The sequence below is a fragment of the Schistocerca nitens genome, chromosome 5 (genome assembly GCF_023898315.1).
Source record: "Schistocerca nitens isolate TAMUIC-IGC-003100 chromosome 5, iqSchNite1.1, whole genome shotgun sequence".
In the NCBI taxonomy this organism is placed as follows: Eukaryota; Metazoa; Arthropoda; class Insecta; order Orthoptera; family Acrididae; genus Schistocerca; species Schistocerca nitens.
The window spans coordinates 809210554-809228573 of NC_064618.1; the positions used below are offsets into that span (position 1 = coordinate 809210554).

Sequence of the window (18020 nt, forward strand, 5' to 3'; positions counted from 1 at the left end):
GCTACTTTTGAACATTCTATGTTTTCTTGATTTATGAATTTTGAGCTTAATGAAGTTGTTCATAATTGTTTATATAATTTGAAAAATTTTCTTTTTTTAATACCAAAACTTTGTGCTGTTTTGAGAATTACATTCTATTCTTCACACCTCTTACCCGTTTGTCTTCACTGTTCCCCAGACAGCTTTTGAATTTTTAGTAGACTGCCTTATTAAGCTGTCAGAAATTATGCCTTAGTGATTACTTTTTAATATACCTTTTTGTAATTGTTAACTTTCGTAATTCTTAACACATTATCTAAATCTTGGTTTTGTGGATGTTTTCATTTGAAAAGTTGATCTTTTTTTTTATTTTTACAAGAGTTTTTAATGCCAAATGTGATTCAGGAACTTGCCTGTGTGTTATCATGGGACCTGATTCTTGATAGATTCTTTGGAAAGCAGGTCTTGAAATACCGTATGAAGATTGAAAAGAGAGAATTATATGCATCATCTGTACTTGTCTGGGACAACACTTCCACACAGGACACATTGCTTAGGATGTGACAAAGTTTACATAATTGTCTGTAGAGATAGTACTTTTATACATAAAGTGTGCTTTTATCTCATTCAGTGTCGTCTAGGAAATTTTGAGGACAAGAGCATCATGGTCTGATAAGCCTAAATCAGTACTTGTGGTTTTTACTTCTCCCTCCATCTTGAAGATGGCTACATCTGTACCTCTCTCCATTTTCAAACCTACTGACCACCAGCTGCCATCCATTCCACAACAAAAGAAGTCCCTTCCATACAGCTTAGCCACCCGTGGCCATCGCATCTGTAGGATGAGCAGTCCCTCTCACAATATACCAAGGGTCTCACTGAGGCCTTCACAGAGTGAAATTACCCTCGCAACCTTGTATGGAAGCACATCTAATATGCATTATCTCTCCAGTCAACCACCACCCCACAGTCCCACTGTTCAGCTACAAAGGAGCATTTATGTTGTGACTCAGTACTACCCGGGATTGGAACAACTGAGTCACATTTTCCACCTGGGTTTTGACTACCTCTCGTCATGTCCTGAAATGGGGGATGCCCAACCTTCCCATCCCTCCCAAAGTGGTATTCCACTGCCCACCGATCCTGTACAACATCCTCTTCCATCTTTACTTTGTCCCTGCTTCCCCACCCCTTGTCTCATGTTTTATATACCTGTAATAGACTTAGATGCAAAACTGTTCCCATACATCCTCCCACCACTACCTACACAAGTTTGTTCAGAAGCGTATCATCAGTCTCATCAAGAACAGGGCTACCTGTGAAACCAGTCATGTGATCTACAAGCTAAGCAGCATCCACTGTGCCAAGTTCAGTGTGGGCACGACAACCAAGGTGTATGTTTGCATGAATGGCCACCAACAAACTGTGCCCTGGAAACAGCTGGACCACACAACATTCTTCACTTCAGTGATTGCTTCATAGCTTGTGCCATCTGGATCTTTCCTACCAACACCAGCTTTTCTGAATTGCACAGGTGGGATCTCTCCCTGCAATATATCCAACGTTCCTGTAATCCTCCTGGCCTCAACCTTCATTAGTCATTGTCCTTCATCCACCTATCCTCTTCCCTGCTCCCACATCAGTATTCACAGCCCTCTATTGCAACAACACATCCACTCACTCTTTACTTCTCTCCTTCCTCCCTCCCGCACTGTCGAACCTTTAACATAGTGTCTACTGCACCCCACTGCCCTTCCCTCTCCCCACGAGCAGCTCTTTACTGTCCCCCACATCTAAACGTAATCGGCTATCGCTCCCTCTCCCCACCCGTACCCTGCTATCCTTCCCCGCCCCCAGCTTCCTCCTTACCCCAACCACACAGATTGCTCTTCCTGTCATGCGTAGTTGCTCACAGTCTAACCTCGGCAGCCAGAGATCGTGGTCTTGCGTGCGAGTTGTGTTTGCATGAATGTGTGTGTTATCTATTTCAGAAAAAGACCTTTTGTCCGAAAGCTTACTTGTTTAGCAGTCTTTTTGTTGTGCATATCTGCAACTCAGTATCTCTACTATATGATGTGTAGCAATTTATCCTTTTAATAATATTGTGATTAATCGATCCTGGATTTTCTGTTGTTTGATAGTTCAAAAATGTCTGCACCAGTGCCCACTCATTGCTTTCTCAAGTTCTTTTGATGTATTTCTTAGACACTGAATGTTCAGACTTAAAGATCTGCAGGTAACTAGGATGAAAACTGGTCACTGTCATATTTACATTACTTGGTGTCATGTTTCTACCTGTGTCCTGACAAGGCTCGTAAAATCCTTGAGTAGGACAGGTTTTCTGTCCCTAGTGGTCTTGCCAACAGCTGCTATGAGATAGCCACGGTTGTTTCTTCGCGCAGCATCTCCATATGTTAATGCATTGCCTTTGCAAACAGGCATGTAGGGCCAGTCACATATAATTAGAAGAAATTATAGAGTCCTGCAGTCTTACTTTTAGGTCTGCCTCAAAAATGGCACTGTTTCTGTTGTATCATTTATGTATCTGTGATAAGTAATTTACTCAAATTCTGCCTAGATTAAACGAAGAAAGACGACCAAAGCTTAAGGAGAAGACTCTGGAAGAAAAACAAAGGCAACTAGAAGAAAGAATGAAAATAAAAGAAAAGAGGAAAGAAGATAAATTACACTTTGAGAAATTCGTGAAGGAGTGGAATCGTCGTCGAGAGGATTTGGAGTTAGAAGATCTGAAGGTAGATTATAACTGATAGTTAATGTCATTACTTCTACATGCAATATACGTTAGCTGTTGCAAGTATATCAGTAGACAGAAAAACTTCCCATATAAGTTGCTAATTATGTTGTTATTTTTCAGGTTATGCCATCACCTATAGAAGTAAACTGTTGTATACCACACGAAAATTTTGGAGACTTTCTTACTGTACTAGAGTTTTTCCATTCATTTGGACAAGTTATAGCAACAAAAAATTTCTTCCCTTATGGTGTGACATTTGAATTGCTGGAAAGAGCACTAACAGAGCAAGAAGTAGCTGGTAAGATATTTTTGGTTTGGAGCCAATTACATTCACCTCTATTTCATTTGTGGGCAGGATTTATGTCTTCGGCGCCTCCTGGAAGCTGTAACCAGAAAGCTAGGAACAACTTGAATATTTACTGTATTTTCAACTAACTTATAAAACAGGTTGATATGAACATATTCTCCCCCCTCCCCCTTCCCTATTATCTGTACTTATGAGAGAGAGTCAAAAAAGTTCCTGACTGATATTTTAAAAAATGCAATGAAAAGGAGCACTATAAATATTTTCAGCTTTTGAATGAAGTTGTTCTTCAGAAGTAGAACCCTCACACATTTACAAAACATCTGGCACACACAATCTGTGCTGCAACTATAGCTCTGCTGACAACTGTAATATGCATAAGTTTACTGAAGACAGTAGTTTGGATACCTTATTGGTCATGTGAAAAATTGAGTACCATTGTGTAATAAAGTTATTCACTGGAGGAGTACTTTCCTCAACTGAATTCAAAGAATGAGTGCTTGATATATTGTAAAGTAATAGTTCTCAGTTCATAGCAGTAGAATTGGACTATCCAGACAAGAAGCTACCAAGTCTCTCCACATTTCCATGATTTTTTTTTTTTTTTTTAAGGGGGCATCCTTTTTATTCATGCCAAGGATGGTGGTAGACATTCTCAAGCTTCGTGTACACTGAGCAGATGGCACCAATCACAAGCAAAAGAGCAGTAACAGATGATTTGCCATTGATTGCTGACATTTACTGGTTTTCTGTGAACAATCATTCACACTGTATGGATCATAAGAAAACATAAGAGAATGAGCGTAGTGTGTGAATGCTGTAGTATTATTTTCTTTTTGTACTAATTATTGGCACAAAGGTTGCCACTCGCACAGCAATAGCTATAGCCAAGATACGAAATTGATATTTTTTCTGTTACCAGTCACACTTATTTATTTGATGTTTAATATATTGCAGTGCATTTCAAGCATACTTTGCTCGTTATCAGCCATTCGTGCATACAGAAAAATGTTAATGAAGCAACGAAAATGGCTTAGGGAGGGAGTAGGAGTCTGAACTTTTGCGTAAGACTGACATGTCTGAAGGTAATGCGCTTTTTTTGTAACTGAATTGCAGCTCCAGCTTGTCTTACAAGTATTCCAAAACTTGCACATTTTTCAGTTGACACTTTTTGCGTACGTGTCATTGCAGTTGACGAGGCAATGTGAAACCGGGTCACTAATAACCTTCGAGCAATGTAACCTGAAGAAAGGCTGCCATTTAGACACACATAAAGATGACATAATTAAAATCCAATTAACGTAATGTAAAATGTACAAATGCACTGTGACATTGCCCATTTGATAAAATTTGCTGTTTGGATTGTTGGAGGGGAAATAGTGACATGGCTAAATATTTTTATTTATTTTTTGTTATCTCAGAAACTCCAAAAATAAGTGTGTTAAATCTGTGACAGTGTAATTAAAACCGTCATGAACATAGGGCACGAGAGTGATTATATAATATATATTTTTAATTTAATATTATTCAACACAATTGATATGTATTGGTCTTCACTTGCTTTAAAGAACATCTTTTGTGCTAGTCTCTTGTTATTAAAAAGAGACACAAAAGCTTGTGCCTCTTCACTCCGTTCACATCTTATAAATTTATCATCTTTTTGCAACCTCAATTGAACCTTTGAGCGTTCCCCACCCCCCTACCCCCCCCCCCACCCCCTCCAAACCAAGCATACATCTCATATATCATTTTGTACTGTGGATCTCTTTGCCCCCAAAAACATCTGAGAGATATGTATTCAGCAAGGTTAGGTGTCTGAAAAACCTGGAAAATAGGGACTTCTCACGGAATTTAATTTTCTGTAAAAGTAAGAAAGTTTTGAAAAACTTTGTGAATTATGAGAGCTTTTGAGGGAAGTTGAATTGTTCGCTAACAGAAATATATCTATTGAGTCATGTTGTTTCAAATAACTGAGATTCTGCTTTAGAAACAGTCAGTTAAGGAACCATGAAAGTTGGAGTGAAGAAATGCATTGAGTAATTGTAATATTGATGGCAGGATCTGGCAGCTTCAGACATGCTTGCAGACATGGTGAGTCTCCGTATTTGGTGGTGGGCTCTCGGCCTCCAAATCAGTTTCCCATACGGAATATTAGACTAGGTTTGCAGTTGGATTGAAGAGTTTCTCCCAAACATCATACGTCATTCTTAACAGAGAGAAATCTTCAGATGTAAAAGAAACTTGCACATGTCAGGCCAGTGTTACACCACCATTACTTTTCATGGGGATATGTGTATAAATGACCTAGTAAACAGCGTCTTTTTACATACATATATACACAGAAATAGTGATGCTAGAAAATTGTAGTGAAATGTATGGAGACACTTGACGCAGGAATTAACAGTTGATCCTCAACATAAACAAATGAACCTATTTGTTCACAGGTAGGCAGAAAGACCCATTATTTCATTGTTACATAATTGCAGAAAATTCCTGGAAGCATTCACATCTATTAAACATCTGGGACTGTATGTGTGAAGTGATTTAAAGTGGAACGGCCACATAAAACTAATTGAATATAACAGTCAGTCATTGGAGGAATCTCCGTGAAGGGTAATCCACACACTTAGGCGGTAACTTACAAAACCACTGTTTGACCAATCTTTGAATATTGCTAGTCTAATGACTTGGCTCTGTATCAGATATGATTAATAAGGAAACAGAGAAGATCCAAAGAGGGAGAGCACATTAAGCCACCAGTTCATTTAGTAAGTACAAAAATGTAACAGAGATGCTCAGCCAATTTCAGTGGGAGACAATACAAGAGAGCCCTTTTGCATCATCATGTAGTTTACTGTTAAAATTTTGAGTGCGTGCATTCGTTAGAAGAGTCACCGAATGTATTGTATCTTCCTATGTGTATCTCACAAAAATAGCATGAAAGTAAAATTGGAGAGATTTGAGGTTGCACAGACGCTTATCAATGGCTACTCGAGCAAGAAAGAGTGAAGTGACCCTCCACCGTGCCTCATAAGATGACTTGAAGAGCACAGATGTAGATGTAGAATGTATGCTTGAGAATTTGTGATATAATTGTGAATTATTCATTGCAAAAATGCAAAAGTTGTTTTCTCAGTTCAGTAATATAAACATGCATCTTTATCTGAATACTCTTATTTTGTAGATCAGCATTAAATACTCAGATTTCAGTCTTTTATACTATGAGGTTCGTTCCAAAAGTAATGTCTCCTATTCTTTTGTGGTGACTTTGGATGTCTGCACCAGATGTTGTTGGTGTAGTGCTAATGCTCGAACCTTCCTCTTTCATTTGCTGGTCGTTCCGTTGCTCTGTCATAGATGAGCTAGCGGAGTGGTGTTCCAAAATGGAGTCTGATATGGACATGCATATAAAACAGCGATTGAATTCCTCATTGCTGAAGAAATTATGCAGACTGAAATCCATCGACACTTGCTAAAGGTGCATGGAGGAGAAAGGTGCATAGAGGAGATACAACAGACATGAGCAATGTGAGGTGATGGGTACAGCGGTTTCAAGGTAGTGGAAAGGGTATGTATGACAAGCAATGGCCCAGTTGACCCTGCACAGCTGTCATCTCTCACAATGAAGAGCTTCTTGATCAGATCATGCATGCTGATCAGTGGATAACAAGCAGAGAATGGCGTGCAAAGCTGAATGTTGGCTGTAATGCTTTGGAAACAACATTGGACCATCTTGGTTATCGCAAAGTCTGTGCGAGATGGGTCCTGTGGATGCTTACGGAAGTACAAAAAACTCATCAAATGGAAATTTGTTGGACCTGCTGGACCAATATGAAGCTGAAAGTGGAAATTTTCTGAATAGCATTGTCACTGGAAATGAAAAGTGGTGTCACCACTAAAGCCGAAATCTAAAAGACAGTACATGGAATGGCTTCATGCGAATTCTCCAGCAAAGAAGAAATTCAAGACACAGTCATCTGCAGTCAAAGTGACGTGCACAGTCTTCTGGGATAGCCAGGATGTGATTCTTTTGGATGTCCTGGAGCCTGGAATAACTGTCAATTCAGCACACTACAAGACGACACTGACTAAACAGAAATCCCAAATTTCCAGAATACGGCCAGAGAAGAAGACCAACTTTCGCCTGCAACATGATAACGTCAGATCTCCACCAGTTTTGCGACCACGCAACTTGGTGCACAATTTGGGTGGACTGTCTTACCACATCCACCGAGCAGTCCTGGGATAGCGCCTTCAGACTTCCATCTCTTTGGGCCTCTGAAAGATGAACTGTGTGGCGAACATATTCAAGACTCGGCTGCTGTTGTCAAAGCTGTAAGGAACTGGTGGTCTCAGCTGGTTCGGATTTTTACAGGCACTGCATGCGGCTCTGGTTCATCGTTGGCAAAAGTGCATAGCGAATGGTGGTGATTGTGGAAAAATAATAGTCTGTAGCTGAAATATTGCTCTATTTAGCGGTGCTGTTGTAATTTATTTATTTCCTGTCGTTTCCATGACTAAAAATAGGAGGCATTTCTTTCGGAACGACTTTTGTAGTTTCAGTGCGAAGTAGTGCTTTGCCGACTTCCTCACGGTCTCAAGCTTACTCAACAATCACCATAGTGTGAAGAAAATTTGGTTTGAAATATGATGAGTTCTGCGATCAAAGTCAACTTGTATTACATTCCAGTGACAGTTGTTGAGAGTGTGGACTTTGGAGGTTTCTATTTACTGAGGTTCTCGCCCAGTGACATGGGATAGTGACAGATGATGGTAATGATGTAGTTCTACATCTAGGTGTATATCTGCATAGATACTCCACGAGCCACCATACGGTACATGGCAGAGGGTACCTTGTACCACTACTTGTCATTTCCTTTCCTGTTCCACTCACAAATAGAGTGAGGGAAAAATGACTGTCTATGTGCCTCCATATGAGCCCTGATTTCTCGTATTTTATCTTCGTGGTACTTCCGCGCATTGTATGTTGGCAGCAGTAGAAGCATTTGGTAATCAGCTTCAAATACTGGTTCTCTTAAATTTACTCAGTAGTGCTTCTCAAAAAGAGTGGCCCCTTCCCTCCAGTGAATCCCATTTGAGATACCGAAGCATATCCGTAACACTTAAGTGTTGTTCAAACCCACCAATAGCAAATCTAGCAGCCTGCCTTTCCATTGCTTCGATGTCCTCCTCCTAACCGCTCTGGCATTGATCCAAAACACTCCAGCAGTACTGAAGAATAGGTCACACCAATGTCCTATACGCGATCTCCTTTACAGGTGACCCACTCTTTACTAAAATTCTCCCAATAAACTGGAGTTGACCATTTGCCTTCCCCACCACAGTTCTCACATGCTCGTTCCATTTCATGTTGCTTTGCAACATTACGCTCAGATATTTAAACTACTTGACTATGTCAAGCAGGACACTAGTAATACTTCAGTCTAACATTACGCATTTGTTCTTCCTACTCATCTGCATTAAGTTAAATGCCTCCACATTTAGAGCCAACTGTCATTCATAACACCAACTGGAAATTTTATCTAATTCATCTTGTATGTTCCTACAGTTACTCAACTTCATCACCTTACTGAACACCCCAGCGTCGTCAGCAAACAATCACAGATTGCTGCCGACCCTGTTCGACAAGTCATCTATGTATATAGAGAACAACAGCTGTCCTGATACTAAAATGTAGACTTTCATGGCCGGAAATATCATGTCCATTATAATTATCCAGGCTGTTATGCCGTGGTCAGTTGATGAATTCTGTGTCGATTCCCAACGTTTCGTCTCCGACTGCGGGAGACATCTTCAAGGGGGTCCGTAGCTCGATGGAAGGTCCAACACACCCACTGGCTCGCTACTGACTGTCAGTAGCGAGCCAGTGGGTGTGTTGGACCTTCCATCGAGCTACGGACCCCCTTGAAGACGAAACGTTGGGAATCGACACAGAATTCATCAACCGACCACGGCATAACAGCCCGGATAATTATAATGGACAACAGCTGTCCTATCACACTTCCGTGGGGCACTCCTGATTATGCCCTTGTCTCTGATGAATTCTTGCCATAAATTACAGCATACTGAGTTCTATAACTTAAGAAGTCTTTGAGCCACTGACATATATGTGAATTTATCCTGTACACTTGCACCTTTGCTAACAGTCTGTAATGGGGCACAGTGTCAAATGTTTTCCGGAAATCTAAAAATATGGAATCTGCCTTTTCCCTTCATTCATAGTTCTCGGTATATCATGTGAGAAAAGGGCAAGTTGAGTTACACACAAGTAATGCTTTCTAAAACCATGCTCATTTGTGGATATAAGCTTCTCAGTCTCAAGAAAGTTTACAATGTTTGAACTGAGAATATGTTAAAGGGTTCTGCAGAAAACTGAAGTTAGGTCTGTAATTTTGCAGGTCCGTTCTTTTACTCTTGTATTCTAGAGTCACCTGTGCTCCCCCCGACTTGCTTGCAAGAGATTCACAAAAAAAAGGCAGTCTACGTTAAGGGCCAGTGTTGTAGAGTACTGTTTGTGAAACTGAATTGGGATTCCATCCTGTCCTGGTGATTTATTTGCTTTCAAATCTTTCATTTATTTCTGTACACCAGGGATGTTTATTGCTGTGTCATCCATACGGGAGTCTGTCCGATAGTCGAGGACAGTATGTTTGTATGATTCTCCAGTGAGACTTAAAACTTCAGCTCTCATTTCTGGTCAACAAGGGAGAATGGAAGCCTGAGACTTGCTTAACAATTTTACATAAGACCAGAATTTTCTCAGGCTCTTTGCCAGATCTTTTGCTAAGGTGTGATGGTGGCAGTTGTTGCACGTTTTGCGCATAGATCTTTTCACAGATGCATGTGTCTTCCTTTAATCCGGCCTTGTGAGGTTGTCTCTTGAGCAGTACCCAAAAATGGTTGCACTAGTGTTCTATAAGTGGTCACCTTAATAGATGAGATACATTTTCTTAGCATTCTGACAATAAACAGAAGCCTAGTATTCACATTCCCCACTGCTGACCCTAAGTGCTCTTTCTACGTCATATGGCACAACATTATGCTGGGATACATCAGACAGTAAACCACTAATATTGTATTTGAATGTTTAAAGATTGTTTTCCTATTCATCTGCATTGTTTTACATTTTTCTTTGTTTAGAGCAGACTCCGATTCATTATATTAAATAAAAATTCTATCAGTCATCTTTGTGTTCTCCAGTGACTCAGTGATGACACATCATTTGATGTTGTAACAAAAAGGAAGCATATCATATTCAGAACTGGCTAGTCAATTCCATGAGCTACACAAGTGTTTTGAAGCAGATAATAGTGTACCAGGGTGCTGGTCTCTCCTTGCTGCTTGGTTTAAAGAACTATTGTGGCAGACTGGAGGTAGCCAGTTGAATCTGGCTCTGGGTGTGGATGCTTTTCACATTGTGTTCTTTTATATGGTTGAGAGGCTGACATTGCTTATGTAACTGTTACAAAGTGCTTCAATCAAAGATTATTTCTTGGGGAAAAAATCAGTTTCATGTATATCTTGCTTTTAATCCCAGTTTAACTTGGAATAATCACTAAGAAGTGATTTGACAACTCAAAAACTAATTTAAAAAAAGAACTTGCTCTTTGATATAACAAAATTTGATTCAGGAAAATTTCCATTTTCAACATAAAAAAACTGAAAATCTTGGGGGAAATATTTCAGTGACACAGGGTTGCCACTGATGTTCTTCAGTTAGTAACATTACATTCTCCTCTTACAATTCCATTCTTCATGCAACACATGTTCAATAAAAAAAGTAGTTTGCACAGTAAAATGCAGGTGAATAGCATCTGTGCTGTGAGTGCTGAAGAGAAGAGGCCCAAACTTCCTTTGATGGTGCACTGATAGACTGACGATCAGCAGAACATGAACCTGCAAATGCAGACCAAAAAGGAACAAAATTTATACACACAACTTTGGGATCAACCCCACGTGCTGGATGTACTTCTGCAGAAAAATGTGTTGATTGTTCATACAACCTATAACTTGGAAAAACTGGTGCTAATTGTTTCTTGAAGAAAGTGTGACCCACAAAATTAAAGTGATAAAACACAAAACTTGTGCAGATCTTGAGATCCACCTCAACTTCTTCAGGACGGACTCAATATCCTGGTGAATTTTGATGTCATTCCGTTATTCTGCAGGGTGCCTCTAAGAGTGTCACTAGAACTCAACTTTCAGAAATTTGACGGGAGGACCACTGTCATTCCTGAGACTGTCTGACCTTGCCTCATTTTCTGTTTAATGGAAAATACTATGAACATATGAAGGGAGTCACAGTGGGCATCCCACTCTCTCCTGTGGTTGAAATTTGTATATGGAGCACTTAGAGGGAGAATACCTGACATCATCCAAATAGAAACCCACGTGTTTGTTCCATTACGTGAATGACACTTTCTTCATTTGGCCCCATGAAAATAACAAACTCCTCAAATTCCTTGCACAGCTGAATTCCATAAATCCCAACATCAAATTCACCATTTAGAAGCAGAAGGAAGACTACCACTCTTGGATGTCAAGGAAAGAGCTGATGGCAGCCTGGGCTGTGGTGTGTATTGAAAGAAAATGCATACTGACCTGTATTTGCATGTGGATAGGTGCTATCACCCTACACAGAGAAATGGGGTTCTAAAATGTCCCATACACAAGGCATGCAGCATCTCAGATGTGAAGAGTCTTTCTTGGGAACTGGAACACCTCGGAGCTATGTTTGGAAAAAATGGATACAGTCTGGCAGATTAGGTGCGCACTATGCCACTCCACCACAGTAGCACACAATTGCAGAAAAATTGAATGCGTACTGAAAAAGAAAAAGAAGAAAAGAACCTTTTGCCTGCCCAATAAAACACAAGTGTTATTGGGAAGTGTCAAAGATTGCCTCAGTTTGTGGAAGGCTGAGCTATATCAGAATCCATGCTAATTTGGGGAAATGTATATTAGACAAACACTGTATACCATTGAAGATTTAAGTGGGGAATCCAAGCAGCACACTCGACTGATGTATCCCAAAAAGTCAGTAGTCGAGGAGCACTGTTTGTCTGAGAATCGTGATGGAATAAGACTGGCCACAATTTTAGCACAGACTTCAAAATACTGGCACATCATCTAGGAGAGGCCATTAAAATTTGTACTGTGACTATAATCTCAGCAGTGTTTGGGAACCAGCCCTTGGTCTAATTAGGATGACACTCAGCAAACATGACAATTTGATGGTCAGAGCAGACAGAGTAACCACACCCACACTATCACAGATGCTGATGCCTCACATCTGCAGCTGCTGACATGCTCTCACGTGCAGACAGCAGAGGAAGTGGCTCACAGTGGGAGGGGTGTAAGTTAGCCATGTGACCCCCAGGAACTCAGTTCATCAATGCACCTGATATGAGGACACATTTGATTGCCGAAGTATTGTGCTCGTTGAACACTATGAACTGGCCCAACACCCGTGGACTGCTCAGTCAACAAATATGCTGGGAGACACTGAAGAATCATATCAAAGATATTTTGCTCATTGCAACAATGATACATTGAGGTTTTCTATGTCGAATAGAGGATGGGGAAAAACACAGTGGTATGAATCCTGATGGACAGTTTGACCTAAAGCAATGTCAGATGCTAACCTAAAGCAATATCTGATACATCAAAGAGATCATGACAGCCAAAGTATCCCCAACACAACCTTGTGGCCAGAACTGTGAAAAGCTAGTGGGATATGGTGCAGAAATTTTGCTGTATTCTTAAAACTCAACAGCAGCACCCAAGTGCCTCGGTGATGGTGCATCTGTACTTGTCATTAGTGCTGAGATGTTAGCAAGGAGGCCAGGTTAATTCGTCAGTAGTGCTGAAAGAAAACCCAGATGCCACACTTGACATTGTCAGCGGCATCTGGGCAGTGGTGGACCATGATAAATTAACTCATCAATAGTTGTCAGAGAGTTAATTAAGTGAGGATGAGCTTTCAGAGAAGTAAAGTGTGTTGTTCGTATTTAAATTTTGGAATCTTTCACATACATGATAAGTCTAGGATACAACTTCTGCTCAAATTACTGGAATAGAATAGGGATGTTCACAGCAGCTGAGAGATTTTCAAACTGGCTGTGCAGCAGTAGCAGTAGGTGTATCAAAGCCACTGTGATGCCATTTACTGGGCAACAACAAATCTGTACAAGAACTCTTGTTATATGAAAGAGATGAATGCTCACAAATATTCTGGAGTTGCTCTCTATCTGACAATCATTGAATTGAGTTTGACTTTCCACAGCTTGAAATTGGTTTTATCATAGAGTGTCATGGGAAAACTAGTAATATGACAATTCTGTGCTCCAACATCTTCCACGCTGTTGTGGGGCTCATGTGAGATTAAAAATAACTGTGCCTTTCTGTTCAAATTATTAAAATAGAATAGACATCTTTGTACCTAAAAAAAATCTGGTTAGGCGAATACTACCAAATTTCTTAAGACCTTTGCAACATGTTGATTTCTGAGTGATTGACACATATTTTCTTTTCACTTTAAGGTCCACTGAGTGATATTTTCCAGTTACTTCTGTCAACACTGTTTGATATGCAGGAAGAGGAAGATGATGAAATTTTAGCTACAGATACTCCAACCACAGGTATTTATGGATCTAAAGATAAATATTGAAAGTGTTCATTTGTTGAATAATAGAAACTATCAATGTTACCATTGTTATTCATTGTCTGTTTCCTTTTGAAGCTGAATTAGACATTGATGAACATGGTGATGTAACTGCTGGTGAGGCTGTGAAACTAGCTACAGTGGCAGCTGGCTGGAGTCAGCTTTATCAAGGAGTGCCATTGTCCAAACTTACTTTAGATGCTGTTACCCTCACAGAAGTGTTACGTTTGCACTTACTGTCTTCAGGAGGGCGTTCTGCTGAGACTAGCACAAAGTGGAGGTACTAAAAACAGTCTTTGAGTTTTCTTGCTCATATTTAGTGTGTGAAATTTTACGTAGTTGGTAAATAATAGGTTGTTAGAAAAGTGATCCTATGTTAAATGCATGGATGTAGAATCTCTCAAGAGTATGCTATCTCTACTACAGTTGAAATTTTGTTATTAACATAACTGCTGTGGAGTGTGTTTATTCCACCATCGTGTTTTTCTGCATTTTGTTTAACATGATCAATTTATCAACAATACAGCCATTTGTCTCCTTTTTTTACTTTGCAGACAGGAAAAATATTATGAATAAATTTACTGTCTACACACAACTTTGAAGGTGCTCATTACATAAGTAACTAGTTGTGTTGTAGAATATACCAGTATCTTCTCATTATACTCATACTTCATATTGCAGTACAATTAAAGTAATTGTAATTTATGTGTTACCTGTTCCTACACAAATATCTATAGAAACAAAGATCAATATAAATTTGATCAGATTTATATGTTATCACTTTGAAGCTGTCTGGAAATTGCCTGTGACTTTTGAAATTGCTGAACTGTATAACAGTGTGCATTATTGTACTTTTAATGTCCTAAACTGCCATCTAATCACAGTTCACATCAACCAAACTACCATAAAAAACCTGTTAAGTGTCTAGTAGCTGTGAATGACACTAATAATTCAGCCCCTGTCTTCTATATCCACATGTTTTAAAGTTGTCTGCAATGTTGCTGCTAATTAATAACATCCAGCCTGGCTAAGCACCAGTTTACACTGGTCATGTCTCGTGACTTAATAACCAACACATCTGTAATTGTATGATATAACCAAGGTTTATACAGACAGTCAACTAAATTGTCTGTTCATCAGATGTGCATTCATAATTGTTGAAGTATCATATGCTGAACCTATACTCATAAGTAAGTCAGTGACTTTTTTTAGATTTAATCCTCTTTATGATGAGTGTGTATTAAGATATTACGTTGTCAGGATTTCATTGGGGGTCCGGGCAGGGGTTGGGGGGTGGTGGACAAAAACTGGTCTTTTGCTATAATCTAGTATGTAGTCATAGGAAACCTTGATCATTGTAAGTTAGTGTGTTGTTGACAAAGAAAATTTACCTTGATGCTATGGATTGTTTGCAAACTATTTACAGGTATAGATTTGTGTGGTGATCACACAAGAAATAAAGTGTACGAAATACTTAAAGAGACTGCTGATAGAGCAGAAGAAATAGCAGTGTGTCATCTACAGACTTAAGTTGGCAGTGAAAATAGAAATATGATCCATTGAAAACAGTAGATCTTAGTTGTGATGTAATACTTTTACTATGAAAGTGAATTAATTCCATATTTCCTTGATTTTAATAAAGATATCAGCAACGTGGTGGGTATACCAGCTTTGATGACCCTGGACTTTGCTTGAGAATCAATCATCCACACATACTTCGTGCTTTGAGCGTCACCAGTGTTTGTGAATTGTCAATAGGTAATTATAAATTTTAAAATTTATAGTTTAGTAGCAAAGTTTTAAAATTCAAGTTATATTTGTTCCAAAAGATCAATTGTATTTCATTAATTTGTTCCAGCAAATGCAAAAAAATATTGTGGATTTTGCTGAGTGGAATCACAAGACCTTGAAATAAGTGCAAAGAATCAGGCTATTTGTAGAATGAGGTGTGATGATTGGTCACATTGTGACTTGCCACTGTCCCCTATTTGTGTAATGAAATTGAATTACAGTGTGTTTTCCACGTATTTCTATGAGCACAACACAGTATATTTATATTTCTTTCACTTTCCAGTACTGTTATGCTTTATCTGATGTATTCTACAAACATTTGAGCGATTGTAATCTCAAAATTGTTTGGATTAGCCAAAGTACACCCATTTCTTGTCTGACATATTAACTGTTGTGGAAAAATCTGTACTTGGGAATGACAGTAGTGACTTTGTAGATGTATGTTTAATTACCCTGGAAATATCACAGCTTTGGGAATATTACAGCCTTTTTTTATGAAGGTGAAACTGAAACATAGCCTTCCCTCCTCCTTTTCACCTTTGTTATTTACTCTATTTTCCACAGTTGGTAGCTTAATTTTTACTGGCTTTCTCCATTGGGTATGTTTTCTGGCCCATTTTTGACACGTTCCCCTTATGAATCTCCACTCGTGCCATTTCCAGTCATAGTTTTGTTGGAATTTTGTCACCATTTTCATTAGTTCCCTTTGCCTTTTTTCTCTCTTTTACATTTTTTCTTATCACTTCACTAAAATATTTATGTCTTCATTGAATTCTTTTTTACATATATACTTACAGTTCACCATTATTTGCTTGCCATTTCTGTATTTTGCCTGCACCTTCAGTGTGTAAGCTAGTTGCTCCCTCAACAACAGTTTTTCGTGTTCTATGCTTCACTGTTTCTTGGTGCAGTTTCTCTGAAAGTGACAACTAAAAATGATAGACCGACAGTTACAGTTCACATATGTTGATCAGATTTTGTTACGCTTGTGATCCACTCCAGGTGGTAGCTTTGAGGAATTGTCATCAATATGTTTTTAAAAATTTTTTTTTTCCTGGCCTTTATCCCATATCTTCATGGGATGAATATGTTAATTCATGGATTTGGTAAAGTTGGTAGAGGGTGACTCAATGCCTTTCTGTTGCCATGCCTTAACCACCCCCCCCCACCAACCACCTCCCCCACCATCCAGACCCCCCGCCCCCCCACACCAACACCTCCCCACACCCACCCACCCCCACCCCCCGCACCAACAACCACACGCCCCCCCCGCACCAACAACCACACGCCCCCCCCCGCACCAACAACCACACGCCCCCCGCACCAACAACCACACGCCCCCCCGCACCAACAACCACACGCCCCCCCCCCGCACCAACAACCACACGCCCCCTCACGCACCAACAACCACCCCCCCACACCAACACCCTCCACCCACACCAACACCCTCCACCCACACCAACACCCTCCACCCACACCAACACCCCCCACCCACACCAACACCCCCCACCCACACCAACACCCCCCACCCACACCAACACCCCCCACCCACACCAACACCCCCCACCCACACCAACACCCCCCACCCACACCAACACCCCCCCACCCACACCAACACCCCCCCACCCACACCAACACCCCCCCACCCACACCAACACCCCCCCACCCACACCAACACCCCCCACCCACACCAACACCCCCCACCCACACCAACACCCCCCACCCACACCAACACCCCCCACCCACACCAACACCCCCCACCCACACCAACACCCCCCACCCACACCAACACCCCCCACCCACACCAACACCCCCCACCCACACCAACACCCCCCACCCACACCAACACCCCCCCCCCCACCCACACCAACACCCCCCCCCCCACCCACACCAACACCCCCCCCCACCCACACCAACACCCCCCCCCACCCACACCAACACCCCCCACCCACCCACACCAACACCCCCCACCCACCCACACCAACACCCCCCACCCACCCACACCAACACCCCCCACCCACCCACACCAACACCCCCCACCCACCCACACCAACACCCCCCACCCACCCACACCAACACCCCCCACCCACCCACACCAACACCCCCCCCACCCACACCAACACCCCCCAAACACCCACACCAACACCCTCCCCACCCACACCAACACCCCCCCCCCACCCACACAAACACCCTCCACACCCACACACCAACACCCCCTCCCCACACACCAACACGCCCCCCCCTCCACCAACACGCCCCCCCTCCACCAACACGCCCCCCCCTCCACCAACACGCCCCCCCCTCCACCAACACGCCCCCCCCTCCACCAACACGCCCCCCCCCTCCACCAACACCCCCCCTCCACCAACACCCCCCCCTCCACCAACACCCCCCTCCACCAACACCAACACCACCACCCACCTCACCCCGTGGGGACTGTTTTTATGCACCCCATATGGCTGCATCTTATGTTATCCCATGTGAAAGTGTGCAAACATTTTTCTAAA

At 41.3% G+C, this 18020-nt stretch overlaps 1 protein-coding gene across 2 annotated transcripts in view; it reads left to right on the top strand.

Annotated features, from left to right (window-relative positions):
* The window catches only part of LOC126260036 (bromodomain adjacent to zinc finger domain protein 1A), a 146907-nt gene that overhangs the window by 33180 nt on the left and 95707 nt on the right, over window positions 1–18020 (top strand). For both annotated transcript variants that reach the window (XM_049957209.1, XM_049957210.1), the window contains 5 exons: window positions 2558–2732; window positions 2855–3032; window positions 13601–13699; window positions 13801–14002; window positions 15365–15480. In XM_049957209.1, the coding sequence (XP_049813166.1) occupies window positions 2558–2732; window positions 2855–3032; window positions 13601–13699; window positions 13801–14002; window positions 15365–15480 (770 nt within the window). The remainder of the gene's footprint in view (window positions 1–2557; window positions 2733–2854; window positions 3033–13600; window positions 13700–13800; window positions 14003–15364; window positions 15481–18020) is intronic.